Genomic DNA, 22132 nt, shown 5'->3' with positions numbered 1-22132 from the left:
ACAGTAAACCCAGAACCGTCTGAGCTGCAGATTTTGCTACCACTCTTAAGACTCTAGAACAGGACAATAAGATATGGGATGCAACCCTTAACTATACAACAAACACTTTGATTAGGAAATTTCCAGTTGAAGCAGGGCACATACTAGGAGAAACTGGGGCAATTCGAGTATCGAACATAAATGTAGCAAAATTCACAAGTGACATGAATAGTAACTTAAAACATGAAACGGTTTTTATTGGATGGAACAGCGGGTGAAAGAGTCACATAACAGACAAATTTATTCAATATTACAATACAGCACCGCAAACATAGGATTAATTTAACACTCTTTAGACAGCAAAGCCGCCACCCCATATGTTTGTTTACTCCTTGTTGATTCCCCACAAGTTGAAAACATCCAGTTCCAGAGTCACCTTTAAATGGATGGCCTTACATTGAGACGTGAAGCTAGCTTCTGACCCAGAGATTTGTCAGTCTGTACTCAAACCAGAATACAATATCAATTAAGAGAAGTATAACTAATTCATTCAACTTAAAACATTTCAAATTTTCGAGAAGATTTTCCAACAGTTAATCCTTCAATTTGATTGCAATAGTCGCCACCACTTGAAGAAAAGGGAACTCACCTGAGTCAAGTATGAGATCCATATACTGCGGATTTCATAGGTTATTCTTGGGTCAGATAAAGCATTAATCCACCGGCTGATAAATCGCTCTTGCCTGAAAGCAGTCAGATTACAAGTGTACAAAAGATATGAGTGTTATGTTTTCATAATTATCTTTTTATTAAAAAATTTGAGGCAAGCACAAGTTTACCTGTCTGGAGCCCATGATCTGTATCTATCTCCAGGTTGTTTGAAGTTGTTCTCCTTCTCAATGACACACTGCATTAACCAATAAGTTTGGCAAATTCAGCATTCATAAGAATATTCATCTCAAGTATTCCCCAAGCGTCCATTCAGCATCAAGCTTCTAAAACTTCAATTTCAAGAATATAAAGAAGTCGAGTGTAGATATATACCTTCTCACGCTTTCCAACACAGATATCTGATGGAATGGGGTATCTCTCAGCATGACGAACATTATCGTACCTCGAAGGGAAGTAATCAACCTAAAATGAAGGCATCATAGCATCTTTTTAGAACATATTTTGAGACACTAGTAAACTATGACAACAACCGTGGAAACCCAGTTGAAGTTAAGTACCTCCTCATCCCTATGCATGAAATTCATGAAACCGTCATAATGATTGTTGCGATGAGGACACTTGGGCGCATTAACTGGAAGCATCAGGTAGTTTGGCCCCAAACGGTGCCTCTGGGTATCACCATAGGCGAAGATTCGAGTCTGGAGCATCTTATCATTGGTGTAGTAGATGCCAGGAACCACAAGACCAGGATTAAATGCTAGCATCTCATTTTCTGTAAAGAAATTATCAATGTTCTTGTTCAAGACCAAGCGGCCAACTGGCTGCAGGGGGAAGATGTCCTCTGGCCACCATTTGGTAACATCAAGAGGGTCAAAGTCTAATTGGTCCTCATGTGCGGGATCAATAGTTTGGATGTAGAGTTTCCACTCAGGAAAGTTTCCAGCTGCAATTGAATCATAGAGATCCTTGGTAGCATGGCTGTGGTTAGTTCCTCCAACCTGAACTGCCTCTTCATCAGTCAAACACTTGACTCCACAAGTGGGTTTCCAATGAAATTTCACATACAGACATTTGCCAGTCTTGTCGACCAGAGTATATGTTTGTACACCAAAGCCTTCCATGTGCCTGTAATCAGTTGGGATGCCCACATCATCAAAGAACCAGGAAAAGGTGGACAAGCTTTCAGGAAGGTAGGAGCAGAAGTCGAGGATCCTCCAATACTCTTGGATGTGAGACTTTGGGTTGGGTTTAAAAGCATGGATCACATCTGGGAATTTTATTGCATCACGGGTGAAGAAAACAGGGAAATTGTTTCCCACAAGATCAAAATTACCCTGAGTTCAACAAAAAACGATTATCAGATAAGTGCATATCAACCACAAGAACGACTAAAAACTTGGCAACATATAGGGTAATGGCATATCAAATGAGAGATCATTGAAAGAACTCCACTGTTGCAATAGATCTAAAAGAATAGATTATTGCAGCCACATAAGCTATATAAGAATTCTTCTTTCCACAGTTTTTTAACCAGAATTTTGAAAGCATCGTAATCACAACAAATATATTCAATTTTAATCAGCATCCACCTAACCCCTAAAGATATCCATATATATTTTTAGTGACAAAGCAAAAGTATCAGAGAGATCCTCACCTCTCTGGTGTAAAACTTCACTGCAAATCCTCGAGGGTCCCTCAGGGTTTCGGGGCTGCCACGTTCATGAATAACAGTGGAGAACCGAACAATGACAGGCGTCTGTACTCCCGGGGCTCGAAGAAAATCAGCACATGTAAGGTGAGAAATATCATGGGTGACCTCGAAGAAACCCTTAGCACTGGCTCCCCTGGCATGGACAATACGTTCTGGAATCCTCTCCCTTGTAAAGTGGGCAAATTTCTCTATCAGATGATAATCCTCAAGGAGGACGGGACCTGTCAAGGAGCAGCTGCTCAAATCTCTGAACTAAAATTCTTAAAAGATATAAAACAAAGTCCTTCAAATACTCTGCATATTAAATTGAGCTGAAAAAGTTCATTAATTAGGAAAATCAATATCCATTTACAAATAACCTTGTATATTTATTCATAATCCTGATGTAGTCAAACAGTTTCAAGACATCCAAAATTCTCAGCTTCTTAATCAGTCCAAGTCAATGTTTAGGATCCATCAACTATCATCAGAATTCATATCCCGTCTTTTATATAAAAGGAAATTTATCCGAAACAGAGATCGAACAACGGCAACGGTTATGAAGATAGAGAGCTCTCTTAACACTAACCTCGAGGTCCAACGGTCAAGGAATTGTTGTCATTCCAGACAGGAGCTCCGGCATTAGTGGTCATAAACGGGGTATTGTAAGCGCTTGACGGAAGGTGCTGCCATCACCATACAAACAAAATAAGCAACAAGCTCAGAACACTATAACAATTACTAGTATTCTTTTCTCTAGAACTCATTTTCTCAGCAACCAAACAAAAATAATACCGACTGAAATAATTTGACAGCCAAGAGGAAAAACTTTGTATGAGTAGTAGCAACATGACTGCGTCAGTGATTAGTCTAATTAATTAAGAACGTTCATTTCTCTGGATTTATGCTTATGCCGCGAATATGATGTTGTCTGGAAACTAGCTTGTTTCGGTCAATTTTCGAACTATGTTTTGTGGGTATATTTTCGGCCGTTTGTTCGGGATTCTCGAATGGGAAATATGATGGAAACAGAAAGTTGTTTGCATATTGAAATATCACAAGAAAATTATTTTCACATTTAATGTTTTCTAGTTTGCCTTGACGTTTTTTGGACCTTTCGCTCGGATGTAAGACCTCCCGCCGCATGCAGATTTTATGCCACCTTTCCTATATTTCCTACGTAAGTCGTATGCAAATCTCAATCTTAGATCAGTCAAGTCTGATCTAAGAATATTCGAGATCTAAAAATAAAAAAATAAAAAAATAAAAAAAATCATTTTCGTAAAACAAAAAAATATATAGTATTTAGAAAATCATAAGACGGTGTTGTTTTAAAGTTAAAAGTCAAATAAACTCCAGGATTTCAGATGTATTCATCTTTAATTTGGCCTTTTTTTTTGTTTTTTTTTTTTTCTTCAGAATAATCGAGTTTCGAATGCTGTTGTTCATGATGTTCGTGTTTTCTGAGATACATTCTGCAGAAGGTGAGGCGTTAGTGTTTGTGTTGTTTTCTCTTAGAGCTTGCATCATTATCCTGATCACATGTGAAATCATTAGAGCATATTTAAATCAGTCTTATAAAATATAAAATAATCAAGGAGATGATCAAAAGGAATGATCCACCGCCGCGTGGTCTGATTCATTAAAGAAAGCTTAATCCATAAAAGAAACCATTGAAAAAAGTATAAACAACTCTAATAGAATCGAGATCACACCAAGCTGAATCAAAACACACAAATAATTTAATAACAAAATGATCAGATCAGAACTCAAGAATATATATAAGAATCAAATAAAGAGAGATTCAGCAAAGTAATTAAAAGAGCAAAAAGAACAATACTTTGTATGGATCCATGGCGAAAGTTAGTGAAGTAGAGAGAGATTTATTTTGGGAGATGCTGTGAGAGAAAAGAGGAGGTGATACTGGAGAGTGTCCAAAGTTGGGCCATATTTATAAAGGCTCGTGGCCACCGCACGTAGTATCTGCCGATTTAATCGTCGTTCATTACAGTAAATAGTCAAATGTTGGGACCAGACACGTTGCAAATGTTTTGTCGTTTATACGCAGCTTGGTACGAAGAAATATGCTATAAATGTTTTGATATAATAATGGGGGAACGACTTACACGTATCTAAGGTTTGTCGTAACGATAAGTTGGTATTTAAAAGGTTTTAAAATGATAAATAGGTACCTTTCGTTATGTTCTGTTAGTGATTTTTGTTTATTAATAATGAAAAAACTAAAATACCCTTAAAAGTTTGAATTTTATTTTTTATAAATTTAAAAATTTCTAAAAAACCCCCTAGGTTTACAAATTTAACTAAATACCCCAATATATAAAAATTTTATAAAATAATAAAAACACCCCCGCCACCCGCAGTGCCAGATTCTGGCCACCACAACCAGAATCTGGCCGGAAAGCTGCGTTACGACACAGACCTATCGGATCTGTGTCGTAACGCGTCGATCTGGCCTTTTCCAGCCAGATCCGTGGTTGATCTGGTCGAAAAATGCCAGATCTACGGCTAGAACTGGCCGTCGATGCCGCAAAACTCCATCTGCGGCGTCGACGGCTAGATCTGGCAGTAGATCTGGCCTTTTCTGGCCAGATCAGCCACGGATCTGGCCAGAAAAGGCCAGATCTGGCTGCTGCTTCGACGGCCAGATCTGGCTGCTGCTTCGACGGCCAGATCTGGCTGCTGCTTCGACGGCCAGATCTTGCCTTTTCCGGCCAAATCGGCACGTTACGACACAGATCCGACGGGTCTGTGTCCTAATGCAGTTTTTCGGCCAGATTCCGGCGATGGTGGTCGGAATCTGGCACTGGGGTGGTGGGGGTGTTTTTGTCATTTAACAAACTTTTTTATATATGGGGGTGTTTAATTAAATTAGCAAACCTAGGGGGTTTTTTAGAGATTTTTAAATTTATAAAAAACTAAAATTGAAACTTTAAAGGGCATTTTAGTCTTTTCACTATTAATAAACAGACATCACTAACAGAACATGACGAAAGGTATCTATTTGTCATTTCAAAACCTTTTAGGTACCAACTTGTTGTACGGTAAACCTTGGGTATGCACAAGTCGTTCGCCCTATAATAATTCAAGAACTATTTATCATGTGTTAACTACTAATAATTAGTGTCGAATAATTAACCTANTGTTAAGAGATATAATTATCTAATATTATTAGAAAAAAAAAAAAAAATGAGAACGTCAGGAATTGAGGGTTCCTTATCCTGGGATTTGGTGTTTTCTGAGAAGGAATTGGTAACCACTAATGGAAAGGAAATGACATGGACCATTTTGAGGATGCCACGTATACGTGAAAAGCATTGAAACGTGTGCTCTGAAAACCAGAAAATGGCTAGGAATAGGATAGAGTTTGAAGAGCAGCAGTTTTGGAGGATTAAGATTGGTATGGATGTGAGCTCAGCTTAGCCACACGCCTGACCTTTTGGGCCCACAATTTTATATTAAAGTGTGAAAAATATTCTTTATGTTCAAGAACTTTCTTCACAAAAATCACTTCCTATCATCCTAAGTACACATAAAATTCTAAATTATAATAATTTATAAATTGATTTATTTTTTATTTTTTTTCTTTCTCTCCTTCCTATTATGTTCAATGTTTTTCTATCTTTTGCTAGAGTTCAATATTACTATCTTAAGGGTAGTTTAGTATTTTTAAAGTATAAAGGTAGTTTAACATTTTCTCTTTTTCCTTGTAACTTATTTATTATATATTTTCATCGTATTTTTTGGTGTGGTTCTAGCGAATAAACCTAACCTTCTCTCTTTTGAGTTTCCTCAATATATTGGTTTTCTTTTGATTTATCAATATATTAGAACCATGTTTGTTTACTGTTTGAACCTTAACCCTATATCACCAAGTTGGTGGGGGGTTTAGACTTTGACCTCGCATACCAAACGTGAGGAAGAGTGTTAGAAATTGAATTTATCTTATATAACTTAGCGATATAAGACAAATTCACCTTCTAACAGTCTTTGAACTTAACCAATTTGGTCATGTGAGACAAATTAAATTTCTAACACCCTCCCTCACGGACTAGGTCCAAACCTCAAATAAACCTCCTTCGATACAATGATAAATTAAAGAAAAACCGGTATATTGAAGAAACTCAAAACAGATAAGACTAAGGTTTCACTTATCATAACCACACCAAACAATACAATGGAAAGATATAATAAATAGGTTACAACGAAAACAAAAGAGAAAAGGTTAAACTATTCTTATACATGGAAAACACTAAACTATCCTTAAGATAATAATTCTAACAAATCTATAAAGAGTAGGCGAAAGATGTTATTTGATCATAAATCTATAAAGAATAGGGTGAAAACAGTTGAATTTCATTAAATTAATTTCACATATCAAGTCTGTAAAGATGGCAGAGTATCATCCTAATGCTTCTACAGTTTTTCTTCTAACAGAGAGGAAAAACCGAGATTTAAGAGAACGGATTCGGAAGCAAAAATTGTACATGCACAAGATCTGAACCTAAAGATTAAAAACAACAGGGCAAATAGAGCTACCACCAGCATGGGGTCCATGGTTTAGCAGTGGAGTAGAACTTGGGGCAGAATTATTCCACACGTTGTGTCAGAAACAGTTATAGATATGGTTGACTGATCTTGGACCTGCGCTCATCACACTTTGGAAAACTGCTAGACAGAGGACTTTTCTGCGATCCCAACCATACGTTTGGCCCTTGAGTGCTTCAAATTTGTTCATACAAGTGCCTAGACATGCTGCATACCCAGTTAAAGATTCAGCGTTGCTTGTTATACTGGGATTGTAATCATATATCATGATGTGAACCAGCTCAGGATAATTCAATTGGCTGAGATTGTTGCTGTAATTGTTCATTTGAGGAAAAATAAGCTTCAAATAAACAAATGTTCTATTTTACCAAGTCCCTGAAGCTCCCAAACCATCACCTGATGCCCCAAATTCATTAGACCTAACATCTGAAGCCAAGCAGGGTCCATGATCAGTTCAGTGCCAGAACACGGTAGATATATAGGACAAAAACCATAAAAATGAATAAGGTTGGTTCATAAAACCCGTAACTGAAGTCAATACAATTGAAGAGCATAAGTGCAACATCACCTGTTATAGGATCAAAACGATTCCGGGAAATTCACTATTCTAGCATTCTGGGCAGGTGCTGGTAGCAGCCTTCCACGGGAACAAAAAAACTCCTTGATTGGTAACACTTAGGCACTGCCGAATCACCATGTTCGCAGCATAATCACTTTCTCAATAACATGCAGCTGGCTGTACTTTGCATTTTTATTTGATCTTCCATTAATGGATTAATCCTCTAGTCATTCCACAGCTAAAACTCTGCCACTGTCGTTCTATATCACTTAAATATGCTGCTCTACAGTTAACTAATGACAGAGACAATATATTCACAACAAAGTGAAGGAAGGATCGTTATAACAACAACACATCTGTTAATGATTGGGCGCAATGTTTCAAACCTAAAACACTCTTGTTCAATTAGCAGTTATTCCATATTATTTATTTTTTATCTTACGTTCATATTATACTACATATCCACAACAATTGGCCTGATGGCTATTATAATGGATTAATGCGTATAAGAAAAGGTAGAGTGAGGACGCACCTAGGTTTTGGTTGTCCTCCAAAACGCGACTCTTGACATCAAGGACTGTTTTATGCAGTTTGGACCGAGAAGGGTTTGAATACCCACAGTAAACCCAGAACCGTCTGAGCTGCAGATTTTGCTACCACTCTAAGACTCTAGAACAGGACAATAAGAATGGGATCAACCCTTAACTATACAACAAACACTTTGATTAGGAAATTTCCAGTTGAAGCAGGGCACATACTCGAGAAACTGGGGCAATTCGAGTATCGAACATAAATGTAGCAAAATTCAAGTGACATAATAGTAACTTAAAACATGAAACGGTTTTTATAGAGGGAACAGCAGGTGAAAGAGTCACATACAGACAAATTTATTCATATTACAATACAGCACCGCAAACATGGATTATTTAACACTCTTTAGACAGCAGCCGCCACCCCATATGTTTGTTTACTCCTTGTTGATTCCCCACAATTGAAAACATCCTTTCCAGAGTCACCTTTAAATGGATGGCCTACATTGAGACGTGAAGCTACTTCTGACCCGAGATTGTCAGCCTGTACTCAAACCAGAATACAACATCAATTAAAAGTATAACTAATTCTTCAACTTAAAACATTTCAATTTTCGAGAAGATTTTCCAACAGTTAATCCTTCAATTTGATTGCAATAGTCGCCACCACTTGAAGAAAAGGGAACTCACCTGATCCAGTATGAATCCATATACTGCGATTTCATAGGTTATTCTTGGGTCAGATAAAGCATTAATCCACCGCTGATAAATCGCTCTTGCCTGAAAGCAGTCAGATTCCAATGTACAAAAGATATGAGTGTTTGTTTTCATAATTATCTTTTTATTAAAAATTTGAGGCAAGCCAAGTTTACCTGTCTGGAGCCCATGATCTGTATCTATCTCCAGGTTGTTTGAAGTTGTTCTCCTTCTCAATGACACACTGCATTAACCAATAAGTTTGGCAAATTCAGCATTCATAAGAATATTCATCTCAAGTATTCCCCAGCGTCCATTCAGCATCAAGTTCTAAAACTTCAATTTCAAGAATATAAAGAAGTCGAGTGTAGATATATACCTTCTCACGCTTTCAACACAGATATCTGATGGAATGGGGTATCTCTCAGCATGACGAACATTATCGTACCTCGAAGGGAATAATCAACCTAAAATGAAGGCATCATAGCATCTTTTTAGAACATATTTTGAGACACTAGTAAACTATACAACACCGTGGAAACCCAGTTGAAGTTAAGTACCTCCTCATCCCTATGCATGAAATTCATGAAACCGTCATAAGATTGTTGCGATGAGGACACTTGGGCGCATTAACTGGAAGCATCAGGTAGTTTGGCCCCAAACGGTGCCTCTGGGTATCACCATAGGCGAAGATTCAGTCTGGAGCATCTTATCATTGGTTGTAGTATGCCAGGAACCACAACCAGGATTAAATGCTAGCATCTCATTTTCTGTAAAGAATTGTCAATGTTCTTGTTCAGGACCAAGCGGCCAACGGGCTGCAGGGGGATGATTGTCCTCTGGCCACCATTTGGTAACATCAAGAGGGTCAAAGTCTAATTGGTCCTCATGTGCGGGATCAATAGTTTGATGTAAGTTTCCACTCAGGAAAGTTTCCAGCTGCAATTGAATCATAGAGATCCTTGGTAGCATGGCTGTGGTTAGTTCCTCCAACCTGGACTGCCTCTTTCATCAGTCAAACACTTGACTCCACAAGTGGGTTTCCAATGAAATTTCACATACAGACATTTGCCAGTCTTGTCGACCAGAGTATATGTTTGTACACCAAGCCTTCCATGTGCCTGTAATCAGTTGGAGCCCACATCATCAAAGAACCAGGAAAAGGTGGACAAGCTTTCAGAAGTTAGGAGCAGAATTCGAGGATCCTCCATACTTTGGATGAGCTTTGGGTTGGGTTTAAAAGCATGGATCACATCTGGGAATTTTATTGCATCACGGTGAAACAGGGAAATTGTTTCCCACAAGATCAAAATTACCCTGAGTTCAACAAAAAACGATTATCAGTAAGTGCATATCAACCACGAACGACTAAAAACTTGGCAACATATAGGGTAATGGCATATCAAATGAGAGATCATTGAAAGAACTCCACTGTTGCAATAGATCTAAAAGAATGGTTATTGCAACCACATAAGCTATATAAGAATTCTTCTTTCCACAGTTTTTTAACCAAATTTTGAAAGCATCGTAATCACCAAATATATTCAATTTTAATCAATCCCACCTCACCCCTAAAGACCATATATATTTTTAGTGACAAGCAAGTATCAGAGAGATCCTCACCTCTCTGGTGTAAAACTTCACTGCAAATCCTCGGGTCCCTCAGGTTTTCGGGCTGCCACGCTCATGAATAACAGTGGAGAACCGACAATGACAGGCGTCTGTACTCCCGGGGCTCGAAGAAAATCAGCACACGTAGTGAGAAATATCATGGGTGACCTCGAAGAAACCCTTAGCACTGGCGCCCCTGGCATGGCAATACGTTCTGGAATCCTCTCCCTTTAAAGTGGGCAAATTTCTCTATCAGATGATAATCCTCAAGGGGACGGGACCTGTCAAGGAGCAGCTCTCAAATCTCTGAACTAAAATTCTTAAAAGAATAAAAACAAAGTCCTTCAAATACTCAGCATGTTAAATTGAGCTAAAAGTTCATTAACTGAAACAATATCCATTTACAAATAACCTTGTATATTATTCATAATCCTGAGTATTCAAACAGTTTCAGACATCCAAAATTCTCAGCTTCTTAATCAGTCCAAGTCATGTTTAGGATCCATCAACTATCATCAGAATTCATATCCCGTCTTTTATATAAAAGGAAATTTATCCGAACAGAGATTGAACAACGGCAACGGTAATGAGATAGAGAGCTCTCTTAACACTAACCTCGAGTCCAACGGTCAAGAATTGTGTCATTCCACAGGACTCCGGCATTAGTGTCATAAACGGTATTGTAAGCGCTTGACGGAATGTCGCCATCACATACAAACAAATAGCAACAAGCTCAGAACACTATAACAATTACTAGTATTCTTTTCTCTAGAACTCATTTTCTCAGCAACCAAACAAAAATAATACCGACTGAAATAATTTGACAGCCAAGAGGAAAAACTTTGTATGAGTATAGCAACATGACTGCGTCAGTGATTAGTCTAATTAATTAAGAACTTTCATTTCTCTGGATTTATGCTTATGCCGCGAATATGATTGTCTGGAAACTATCTGTTTCGGTCAATTTTCGACCTATGTTTTGTGGGTCTATTTTCGGCCGTTTGTTCGCGATGCTCGAATGGAATATGACGGAAACAGAAGTGTTTGCATATGAAATATCACAAGAAAATTATTTTCATATTTAATGTTTTCTAGTTTGCCTTGACGTTTTTTGGACCTCTCGCTCGGACGTAAGACTCCCGCCGCATGCAGATTTATATGCCACCTTTCCTATATTTCCTACTAAGTCGTATGCAAATCTCAATCTTAGATCAGTTAAGTCTGATCTAAGAATATTCGAGATCTAAAAATAGGAAGAAAAAAAATTATTTTCGTAAAACAAAAAAATATATAGTATTTAGAACATCAATAGGGTGTTGTTTTAAAGTTAAAAGTCAAATAACTCCAGGATTTCAGATGTATTCATCTTAATTTGGCCTTTTTTTTTGTTTTTTTTTTTTCTTCAGAATAATCGAGTTTCGAATGCTGTTGTCAGGATGTTCGTGTTTTCTGAGATACATTCTGCAGAAGGTGAGGCGTTAGTGTTTGTGTGTTTTTCTCTTAGAGCTTGCATCATTATCCTGATCACATGTGAAATCATTAGAGCTTATTTAAATCAGTCTTATAAAATTAAAATAATCAAGGAGATGATCAAAGGAATGATCCACCGCCGCGTGGTCTGTTCATTAAAGAAAGCTTAATCCATAAAGAAACCATTGAAAAAAGTATAAACAACTCTAATAGAATCGAGATCACACCAAGCTGAATCAACACACAAATATTTAATAACAAAATGATCAGATCAGAACTCAAGAATATATAAGAATCAAATAAGAGAGATTCAGCAAGTAATTAAAAGAGCAAAAAGAACATACTTTGTATGGATCCATGGCGAAAGTTGGTGAAGTAGAGAGAGATTTATTTTGGGAGATGTGTGAGAGAAAAGAAGGTGATACTGGAGAGTGCCAAAGTTGGGCCATATTTATAAAGGCTCGTGGCCACCGCACGTAGTATCTGCCGATTTAATCGTCGTTCATTACAGTAAATAGTCAATGTGTTGGACCAGACACGTTGCAAATGTTTTGTCGTTTATACGCAGCTTGGTACGAAGAAATATGCTATAATGTTTTGATATAATAATGGGGGAACGACTTACACGTATCTAGGTTTGTCGTAACGATAATTTGTGTATTTAAAAGGTTTTAAATGATAAATAGGTACCTTTCGTTATGTTCTGTTAGTGTTTTTGTTTATTATAATGAAAAACTAAAATACCCTTAAAAGTTTGAATTTTATTTTTATAAATTTAAAAATTTCTAAAAAACCCCTAGGTTTACAAATTTAACTAAATACCCCATATATAAAAATTATAAAATAATAAAACACCCCCGCCACCCCAGTGCCAGATTCTGGCCACCACAACCAAATCTGGCCGGAAAGCTGCTTTACGAACAGACCTATCGGATCTGTGTCGTAACCGCGTCGATCTGGCCTTTTCCGCCAGATCCGTGGTTGATCTGGTCGAAAAATGCCGATATCTACGGCTAGAACTGGCCGTCGTGCCGCAAAACTCCATCTGCGGCGTCGACGGCTAGATCTGGCAGTAGATCGGGCCTTTTCTGGCCAGATCACCACGGATCTGCCAGAAAAGGCCAGCTGGCTCTGTTCGACGGCCAGATCTGGCTGCTGCTTCGACGGCCAGATCTTGCCTTTTCCGCCAAACGGCACGGTATTACGACACAGATCCGACGGGTCTGTGTCCTAATGCTTTTTTTCGGCCATTTCCGGCGTGGTGGTCGAATCTGGCACTGGGGTGGTGGGGGTGTTTTTGTTCATTTAACAAACTTTTTTATATATGGGGTGTTTAATTAATTAGCAAACCTAGGGGTTTTTTAGAGATTTTTAAATTTATAAAAAACTAAAATTGAAACTTTAAAGGGCATTTTAGTCTTTTCACTATTAATAAACAGACATCACTAACAACATACGAAAGGTATCTATTTGTCTTTCAAACCTTTTAGGTACCAACTTGTTGTACGGTAAACCTTGGGATGCACAAGTCGTTCGCCCTATAATAATTCAAGAACTATTTATCATGTGTTAACTACTAATATTAGTGTCGATAATTAACCTAGACTTAAGAGATTGAGAATGTTATTTTTCGCCGGCAATTAAATCTTATCAATTTGTAATAAAAAATAATATTATTTATACAAACTATTATGCAATTAATTCTCGAAGCATACCTTCACGTTATGAATCATTTCGTCTTATGTTAACTTTATTTACAAATTTGTCATTGTAACCATCTATAAATTGGCTTTTTGTCCAAATTATGGGATATATGTTTTATGTCACATTCATATCTTATCCAAGTTGCAATTGTATACAGAAAAACAAGAGAAAACAATATAAAAATAGTAGATGTAGGATTTGCAGCTAATAAGATAAGTCTTATCAATTTGTAATAAAAGTAATGGGTGCGTTTGTTTTATTATTTTGGATATGATTTTATGAATAATATTGGGTAGTTAAATATGATGAGTATTATGAGGTAAAATTTAAAAACTAGCAAAAAAACCCCATAGATTTGCTAATTTAACTAAACACTACAATATATAAAAAATTTGTAAAATAACAAAAACACCCCCACCCACCCATAGTACCAGATTCCAGCCACCACCGTCAGAATCTGACCGAAAAATGGCGTTACGATGCAAACCGGTCGAATCTAGTCGGTCGTGCTTCGACATGACCTTTTTCGGCCAGATCCTCCACGAATCTGACCGGAAAAGGCCAAATTGACGAATTACCGGCTAGTTCCGGTCGTTTCTACGCTGTTGTGACAGATTCTGGCTACTATGGGTGGGGGGGTGTTTTTGTTAATTTTTAAATTTTTTTTCTGTGGGTGTTTAGTTAAATTAATAAACTTAATGGGTCTTAAATTAAAAAAATATAATAGTATTTCTTAAATAATTTAACAAATAGATATTTTGGGAATAGAGTATGAAAAAATAAAACAAACGCACCCAATATTATTTATACAGACTGTAGTGCAGTCAATTATGGGAGTGGAGATTCATGTCACATGTTATTACGTTTTACGTTAATTTTATTTACAAATTTATCATTGTAACGGTTTATAAACTGACTTTTAACTCAAATTAGACGATATCTTTTTTATGTCATATTCATATCTTATGCAAATCACAATATCAATACAAACTACTCCTTATAAATTGATGTAATAATCTTGTATATTTAACATATAGTCTCTTTTAATTTATCAATTTAATTTTCAACTAAAAGTTAATTAATCATCTTAAAACACGTAAGCTTATGTGATATTAATCGTCTTAGAACACGTACGTGAGAAAGCATTTATATAAACGGATAAAGACTAAATGCGAGCTGGTCAAGAGTTGATCGTTTAAAAGATGATAACTTACTCGAGCTAAGCTCAAGACTTTCGAGAAAAAGTCCAGAGTTGTTGGAAATAATAATACGAGATGAATTCCGGAAGCATGGAGTGGAAGAAGAAGAGGAGTATGACGTAAAAATCAAGGAAAATAGAGGAAGGAAACAGACAAAATCTTATCTTTAACTTGAACGAGCAAAGATGCATACATCATGAAAGAAAATATCGCACAGTGAATAGATGTAATTGGCACTATTACAGAAGAATCAAATGTACATCCAAATGATAATACAAAATTATTACAAAAAATCCAAAAATAATTGAAAGAGGAAAGTATATTGATAATTGACCCTTATTCTGTACCTTTGCCAACAATAGGACAGAAGTGACACAGACAGGATGTTACATGTTAAAGGAGAAATTCAAAAAACTTTGAATTTGAAGNTATTATTTATACAAACTATAAGGGGTGTTCCAAAGAACCGGTTGGAACCGGAACCGGTAGGTACCCTGGATTTGGTTTCGGTTTCTACCTAGAACCAATCGTCAATGAATAGGTTCCGATTCCAAATTTTTGGAACCGTTACTGTACGGTTCCGGTTTCGGTTCCTATAGTTAGGAACTGGAACCGAAACCAGGAACCAGGAACCGAGATTAATGTAAAATAAAATTAAAGATTAGGGGGTTAATAAAAACTTTTGTAGAAAAAGTAATGTGAATACATTTATATTTATATTTCATAACATTTAAAGTAAGTTTGTTTGACTTTTGAGAATCTTACCTTTACAAAGTAATGGAGTTTGTAATTTTGAATTTATAATTTGTAATTTTATTTTTGTTAACAAGTGCTGGGGGGGGAGGTATTTGTAAGTTTTTAAGGGTTTTTTTTGCTATTTTAAAAACTTTTGGGAGGTCATGAATTTTACAGGGTACCTAGAACCGGAATCGGAACCATTGTTACAGGTTTTGGTTCTGGGTACCTAGGAACCGGAACCGTCGGTTCCGATTCTGGTTCCAAATTTCAAGGAACCGTCGGTTCTGATTTCTTCAAAAAGTACAGGGCACCCAGAACCGAACACCCCTACAAACTATTGTGCGATTAATTCTCAAAACATACTTTCACGTCACATGTCATTTCGTCTTATGTTAACTTTATTTACAACTTTGTCATTGTAACAATCTATAAACTGACTTTTCATCCAAATTATGGGATATATATTTTACTTCACATTCATATCTTATCCAAGTTGTAATTGCACGCAGAAAAACAAGAGAAAACAATATAAAAATAATAGACGTAGGATTTGTACCTCGTAAGATAAGTTTTATCAATTTGTAATAAAAGTAATATTATTTATACAAACTGTAGTGCACTCAATTATGGGAGCACGGATTTATGTCATATGTTATTCCGTCTTAAGTTTATTAAACAGTCTATAAACTGACTTTTCACTCAACTTAGACGATATATTTTTTATGTCATATTCATATCTTGTGCAAATCACAATATCAATACAAACTATTCCTTATAAATTGATGTAATAATCTTGTATATTTAACATATAGTCTCTTTTAATTTATCAATTTAATTTTCAACTAAAAGTTAATTAATCATCTTAAAACACGTAGGCTTATGTAAGATTAATCGTCTTAGAACATGTACATGAGAAAGCATTTATATAAACGGATAAGGACTAAATGCGAGCTGGTCAAGAGTTGATCGTTTAAAAGATGATAACTTACTCGAGCTAAGCTCAAGACTTTCGAGAAAAAGTCCAGAGTTGTTGGAAATAATAATACGAGATGAATTCCGGAAGCACAGAGTGGAAGAAGAAGAGGAGTATGACGTAAAAATCAAGGAAAATAGAGGAAGGAAACAGACAAAATCTTATCTTTAACTTGAACGAGCAAAGATGCATACATCATGAAAGAAAATATCGCACAGTGAATAGATGTAATTGGCACTATTACAGAAGAATCAAATGTACATCCAAATGATAATACAAAATTATTACAAAAAATCCAAAAATAATTGAAAGAGGAAAGTATATTGATAATTGACCCTTATTCTGTACCTTTGCCAACAATAGGACAGAAGTGACACAGACAGGATGTTACATGTTAAAGGAGAAATTCAAAAAACTTTGAATTTGAAGCGTTTAAGAAACGGTAGGAGGGTCCCGGGTCCCTGAGTAGTAGTAGCCACGCCCCACTTCCCACTAGCCACTGAGACTTTGGAGTTTTGCGAGAGCCAGAGTGCCAACTGCCAAGCTTTAGCTACTTGTATTTCATTGTCTACTTTTTCTTTTGCGTTATTGAGTGGAAATTTGTTGATAGGTTAATGAGATTGAAAATCTATGCCTTTAGAGATGGACAATATTATCATTTTTTTATTAAATAGGGTGTTCAAACCAACTTACGTGTACTTTAATTAATTTTTAGAGGTTTGAAATTAACGATCGAGTACGTTTTCAGTGGTCAACGAATCCCTAAGGTTGGAAGTACTTAACAACCAGATAAGTTTCCATTGGTCTTCCCTATTAACAAATCGAGATAGATTGAACGTAAAACTTTTTAAGTAATATACCTAATAATCTTAATTGACCGATCATCCCATGGTGGTTCGAATATCATCTATTTGAAACTTATTTTTCCTGATATATGATAAGGATAAGAATGAACTGTACACAAAGCTTAGCCATAAATATGATTTTCAGGGCCGTCATCATCAACACAGATTTTTTTGCTCAAATTTCTGTAACTTTACAATTGGGGTGGCTCCACTTCTCTTAACTCCCACATGTTTCAACTATTAAATTATAATGTTCTTTACTTCATTTTAAATAATTAAATTGTCACGGTTTTGAATTGTTGGGGTTTTAAAGTATAAATTTCTGCAGCTTATCTTTGTTTTATACTTCTGATTTTTAGTTGGTGGGGGAATATCAAGGGAGGTAACGTGGTCTCTGGTTAGATTATTCATTATCGTATGATCTACAATAATACTGATATCCTATTCAAATCTCGTGTTTTGAAAAAAAAACAATAGATTATGGGTGACGGAACGTGGAGGACAGAGAGTCTGTGACTCATCAGATCAATTATTTAATCATAAAATTCCTATCTTGATAGTTTTGGATGAGTTTATAAACTCTTAGGTAGGTTGTCATTATCGATCTCTTGATCTTTCACCATACTGCCATTGCAAGTGGATCAGACATATCACTGTTTGCTTTCTCAGTGAGGTTGGTATTAATCATGTCCAGTTTCAATCATGCAATATATAATAAACAAAGTGGTCTTGAGGTCTTTATGATTTTCATTAATCAACGCCGAACGCCATTGTTTTAATGAACTTTACTTTGTTACGTTAATAATAACTTTATATAGACAACAATTTTCTCAAGTGTCTTGATCAAAATGGAGAAAAAAACGAACAGATTCAAACTGAATTATACCTCTTTTGTCAGCTGATAAGATCAAACTGTCTTCTGTATAAATTTTCCTAATTTTTACTATTATTAAAACAATGCTATACGTGCAGATACAGGTAACTGTATCTATACGATTACGACATGTATAAATCTGTACCCAGAAACTAAGATTATAGCATACCACTGTGCATCAGATAAAAACACACTAGATAAGTTGTGGGTTAAAGATTATAGAAATGAAGAAAGAAGAATGACGTTTTACCTTCTTGAATTGATTGCTGGAGTAGTGATATGTTTGGCATACCTGAAATAGTGAAAAATAATAAAAGAGGAGGGTCCAGTGATGTGAATAATGTGATGACATTGAGCTGTGCAAAGATACCATCAGACTTTATTAACTAATCAACTTTGTTTCTACAGTATGTAATTTCACCAGTCAGATTTGAATCATTGTAATACAAATTTATATTATTTATGTTTATGCAGATGTTCTTCTTCCTCTAATTGCCATTCCCATAGAAGCTTTACTTCAATAACCGATTATGTGCCATCGTTGTGGATATTTCTCTTAGAGAAATCGCTTTCTTAGTGTAGATTAGTAGTATACTTCTTGTAGAACTTGGCTTTTCAGGGAAGCAGAAGCGTATGAAGAAGGTTATAAGAGTCGTAAATGCTCTCTTCTTTTGGAATTTAGAAGAAATGAGGTCCAAGCTGGTGGGCGGTGATGACTCAGGACTGTAACACTGGTGGTTGGTGTCTTTTTGTGCTTTTCTGGTTTCAGAATGAAAAGGGCACTTTCATATAATTACGGTGAAGGAGATAAACTTAAAGGAAGTCTCATTTTCATTTGATAATATTTACTACATGATTTACACTTTCCTATTTCCCGTCTCCTATGTCTAAACCAACTTCATCATCCTCATCATATTTCTTCTTTCACCTGCGATTCACTAATAATAATTTGTTAATTTTGCTTACGGTTTTGCAGAGCTGAAGGGTCAGGAGGTTCAAATTTTGGCCCAGTAATTAAATGCCCTTTAATTCAGTGTGGAGAATGGGCCAAGGCATCAACCTTTCTCATCCGGATGGCATTTCATTCATGGTGGGAAAATGTTTTTCTTTTTAACCCATTCATGGAGGTTCAAAAGTGAGTTCTTATATCACTAACATTAACCAATACCAAAACTGAATTATACTATATCTTTAAGATTTTTCCATGGAACTTGAACAAAAGAGGTTTGAAGAATTAATCAAAGCAAATAGTGAATTAATACAAAATTAAAACTCTTATCTTTAATGGAGTTACAATTGTTCAAACCTGTGTATAACTTGTAAAAGAGCATTTGCCTTCCTCTGAGCTCTGTTTGTTCCACTATTTGTGAGCTCAGCCAAATGTTCAAACACACCATACTGAAGTGCTGCTAGTATAAAAGATGAATTTGACCCCAATTCAAGTAGAACCGCTGCTGCACATTCCTTGTTCTTTGGGGTCCCTTCCTTAATGAATTCTACAAGAGTTTCAATAAATGTAAGCTGTCCAATCTGTTGACGCCCTTGTGGATTCGTTGCAAGAAGTAAAAAAATAGAGAGTGCCTCATCAACCATGTTCAAGTTTTTATCCTTCAATAAATTGAGTAAAGGTGACACAATGCCAGCATCAATAGCCTGAGCCCTGTTTGAATGGTTGAGAGATAAGTTAAATAGTGCTGTAACAGCATCTTTCTTACCTGTAATTGTCCCATTTTGTAACAAATCTACCAATGGTGGAATACCATTTGATAATCCTATGGTTATTTTATTCTCATCAAGCATTGATAAGCTAAATAAAGCTGCTGCTGAGTTCTCTCTTGCCTCTTTGCTTCCATTTTCCAGAACTTCTATTATCGCAGGAATAGCTCCTTCTTGAGCTATTTGTCTCTTGTTAGTCTCATCAATAGATAAATTCAACAAAGCTGTCACCGCATGCTCTTGAATTTTAGAATCTGGATAGGACAAAAGTTGAACTAAGGGTGAAATTCCTCCGCTGTTAGCTATTAAAATTCTGTTCTCTGGATTCTCCTTTGAGAGTAACCGTATCTTCTTTACAGTCGCTCTTTGCACTTTTAGGTCACTAGAAGATAGCTTTTCAACTAGAGATGCGATTTCTTCTTTGTGCTCTGCACTAGAGCATTCTGAGAATACTGAATTATCTTTCTTTGGAAGCTTAAATTTGTTCTTCTCACACCACTGCAAGATTAGGTTCTTGAGGGCATAGTTTGGTGCCAGCGACAGGTGAGCCAGAGTTTGTCTGGTTTTCGGGCAAGTTCGATGATTGGAATCGATCCACTTCTGTATGCTTTCTCTTTCATATGTCTTCGATGGAATCAGCAAGGAAAACATAAGCAAATATGATAATCCAGTAACATATTTATATATGCATTATGAACTAAAATTTAAATGTAATTCATGAATTCATGAGATTGTTACCTGTCCACTTGCAACAATAACCGGGTCACTCATTATCTCTAGGGTGATTGGGCAGAGAAATTCATGAGGGATGACTATAGAGTGGCTCTTCTCCAGCATTTTTGGAATAACAGGGTCATCAAGAACATTAGTGATTTCCATACCTGCAGCTTGTTTGAATTTATTTAGAAGGTCTATAATTTTCTGGGTGCTCTCTAAATTTTGGCCTGCTCTTCCTTTGACAAGATTCCTCACAGCTATAGTCTCATTATTCAGGTCCTGACAACTGTGTAGGTCAAGCTTTTTTGCCAGTCTCTCTATTATGGCGCTGTCAGCATTTCGTTCATCCTCTTCAGAGAATACCACCATCATATCCACTGCAAGTTCTATATCTTGTGTGTCTGTTCTCCTCTTTGCTCGTTTAAGTTGCAGGCAAATAAGCTCAACCTGAAATGGGTCATAATTAAAAATTAATGGCGTCCCATCACGCTTCATCAAAATCAAATAGCCATCAAGAGATTTATACCTGTTCTGTCACTTCATCTGAGATCCCAAGTTCATCATAATCCAAACCCTCCAAAGCTTGACTTAATTTGTCAAATGCAGCATGGAATTTAATCATAACCGCCTCCAACTCTAACGCCTGAATTACAAACAAATTGATCAGAAAATAATGAATGATGAATCCCGTACTTTTACTATGTAAACAGTTTTAAAAAACTGTCTGACCAGATAAATCTTGCTTCCTTCGTTGCACATCTTCAACAATTTCTTTGCCATAAGAAGTGCCTTCTTTATATTAACAAGACAAACCATACCAGCTTTAGAAATAGGCGTATCAAGGTCTCTGATCTCCTCAATCAAGGGTAACAAAAGTTTCAAACGTCTAACAAGTCCATAACATTCTTTTCTCTGTGTTTTTCGAAAATCTCCAAATCGAGCAACAGATTCAATAATAATCAAGATCTCTTGGATCACATTATGATTCTGTTCCTCCGCAATATCTCCTCCTTCTCCTTCTCCTTCTCCTCCTTCTCCCTCTCGCTCAACATCCATTCCCATCTGCATGGGGCTTATGTGGTTCCACCTTTTGTAAGGTTTCAAGGGAATGGATGGCATCATTATGGTTCTCTTGAGGGATATTGAGGAGAAGAGAAACGTGAAGAGATGGAAGGAACCCTAACCCTAATTCCCATGGATTCTGATGCTCTGGTCTCTTTCGTAAACCTCTCCTGGCGAACGTGATTTCCGGGCGAGTCAGCACGTTAATAAGGGAATACATTTTATTTCGCGCAATTTTGCTTCTTAATTTAGAAAGTCTGTTATTTTCATAAGGTCATCCATGCATCTGCTGATTTCCCTCTCAAACAAACCTATCCCACATGCTGACACCTGTCCTCATAATTAATTGAAAATATAAATGTAAAAATATAAAATTTCAAAGCTACCCTTTATATGTAGTAAAATTCTCCTTCTGCGGTCTGTATTTATGTAGTCCTTCTATTTCATATAATTTTCTCCCATTCAATTAATTAAGAGGACCCAAAATGGGTAAATAAAAAATTAAAACCAAAGTTAAGAAAAAGAGCTTGA

General features: G+C 36.3%; 2 protein-coding genes and 1 pseudogene across 3 annotated transcripts; all 3 read right to left on the bottom strand.

Moving 5' to 3' along the window:
* Positions 1-208: 208 nt before the first annotated feature.
* On the bottom strand, positions 209-12185 carry LOC116112642 (catalase isozyme 1-like). Of its 2 annotated transcripts, none has more exons than XM_031398760.1 (8): positions 12118-12185; positions 2931-3027; positions 2306-2583; positions 1209-1985; positions 1024-1113; positions 819-886; positions 629-722; positions 209-477 (listed from the first exon to the last, which is right to left on the bottom strand). In XM_031398760.1, exons 1-8 carry the CDS (start codon positions 12130-12132, stop codon positions 418-420), a joined length of 1479 nt encoding a protein of 492 aa, XP_031254620.1. In that variant the 5' UTR covers positions 12133-12185; the 3' UTR covers positions 209-417. The 2 variants fall into 2 exon arrangements, with proteins under 2 accessions (XP_031254620.1, XP_031254621.1); XM_031398761.1 differs by lacking the exon at positions 12118-12185 and adding an exon at positions 4182-4332.
* Positions 8403-11011, bottom strand: LOC116112627 (annotated as a pseudogene).
* Positions 12186-19268: 7083 nt separating the features above from the next.
* LOC116112682 (U-box domain-containing protein 15-like) lies at positions 19269-21601 on the bottom strand. Its single transcript, XM_031398806.1, has 4 exons — positions 21269-21601; positions 21066-21182; positions 20561-20986; positions 19269-20446 (listed from the first exon to the last, which is right to left on the bottom strand). Exons 1-4 carry the CDS (start codon positions 21599-21601, stop codon positions 19397-19399), a joined length of 1926 nt encoding a protein of 641 aa, XP_031254666.1. The 3' UTR covers positions 19269-19396.
* Positions 21602-22132: the final 531 nt, after the last annotated feature.

The sequence above is a fragment of the Pistacia vera genome, unplaced genomic scaffold (assembly GCF_008641045.1).
Source record: "Pistacia vera cultivar Batoury unplaced genomic scaffold, PisVer_v2 Contig665, whole genome shotgun sequence".
Classification (NCBI taxonomy): Eukaryota; Viridiplantae; Streptophyta; class Magnoliopsida; order Sapindales; family Anacardiaceae; genus Pistacia; species Pistacia vera.
The sequence above is the reverse complement of the archived record's forward strand: the minus strand, read 5'-3'. Positions and strand labels throughout refer to the sequence as shown.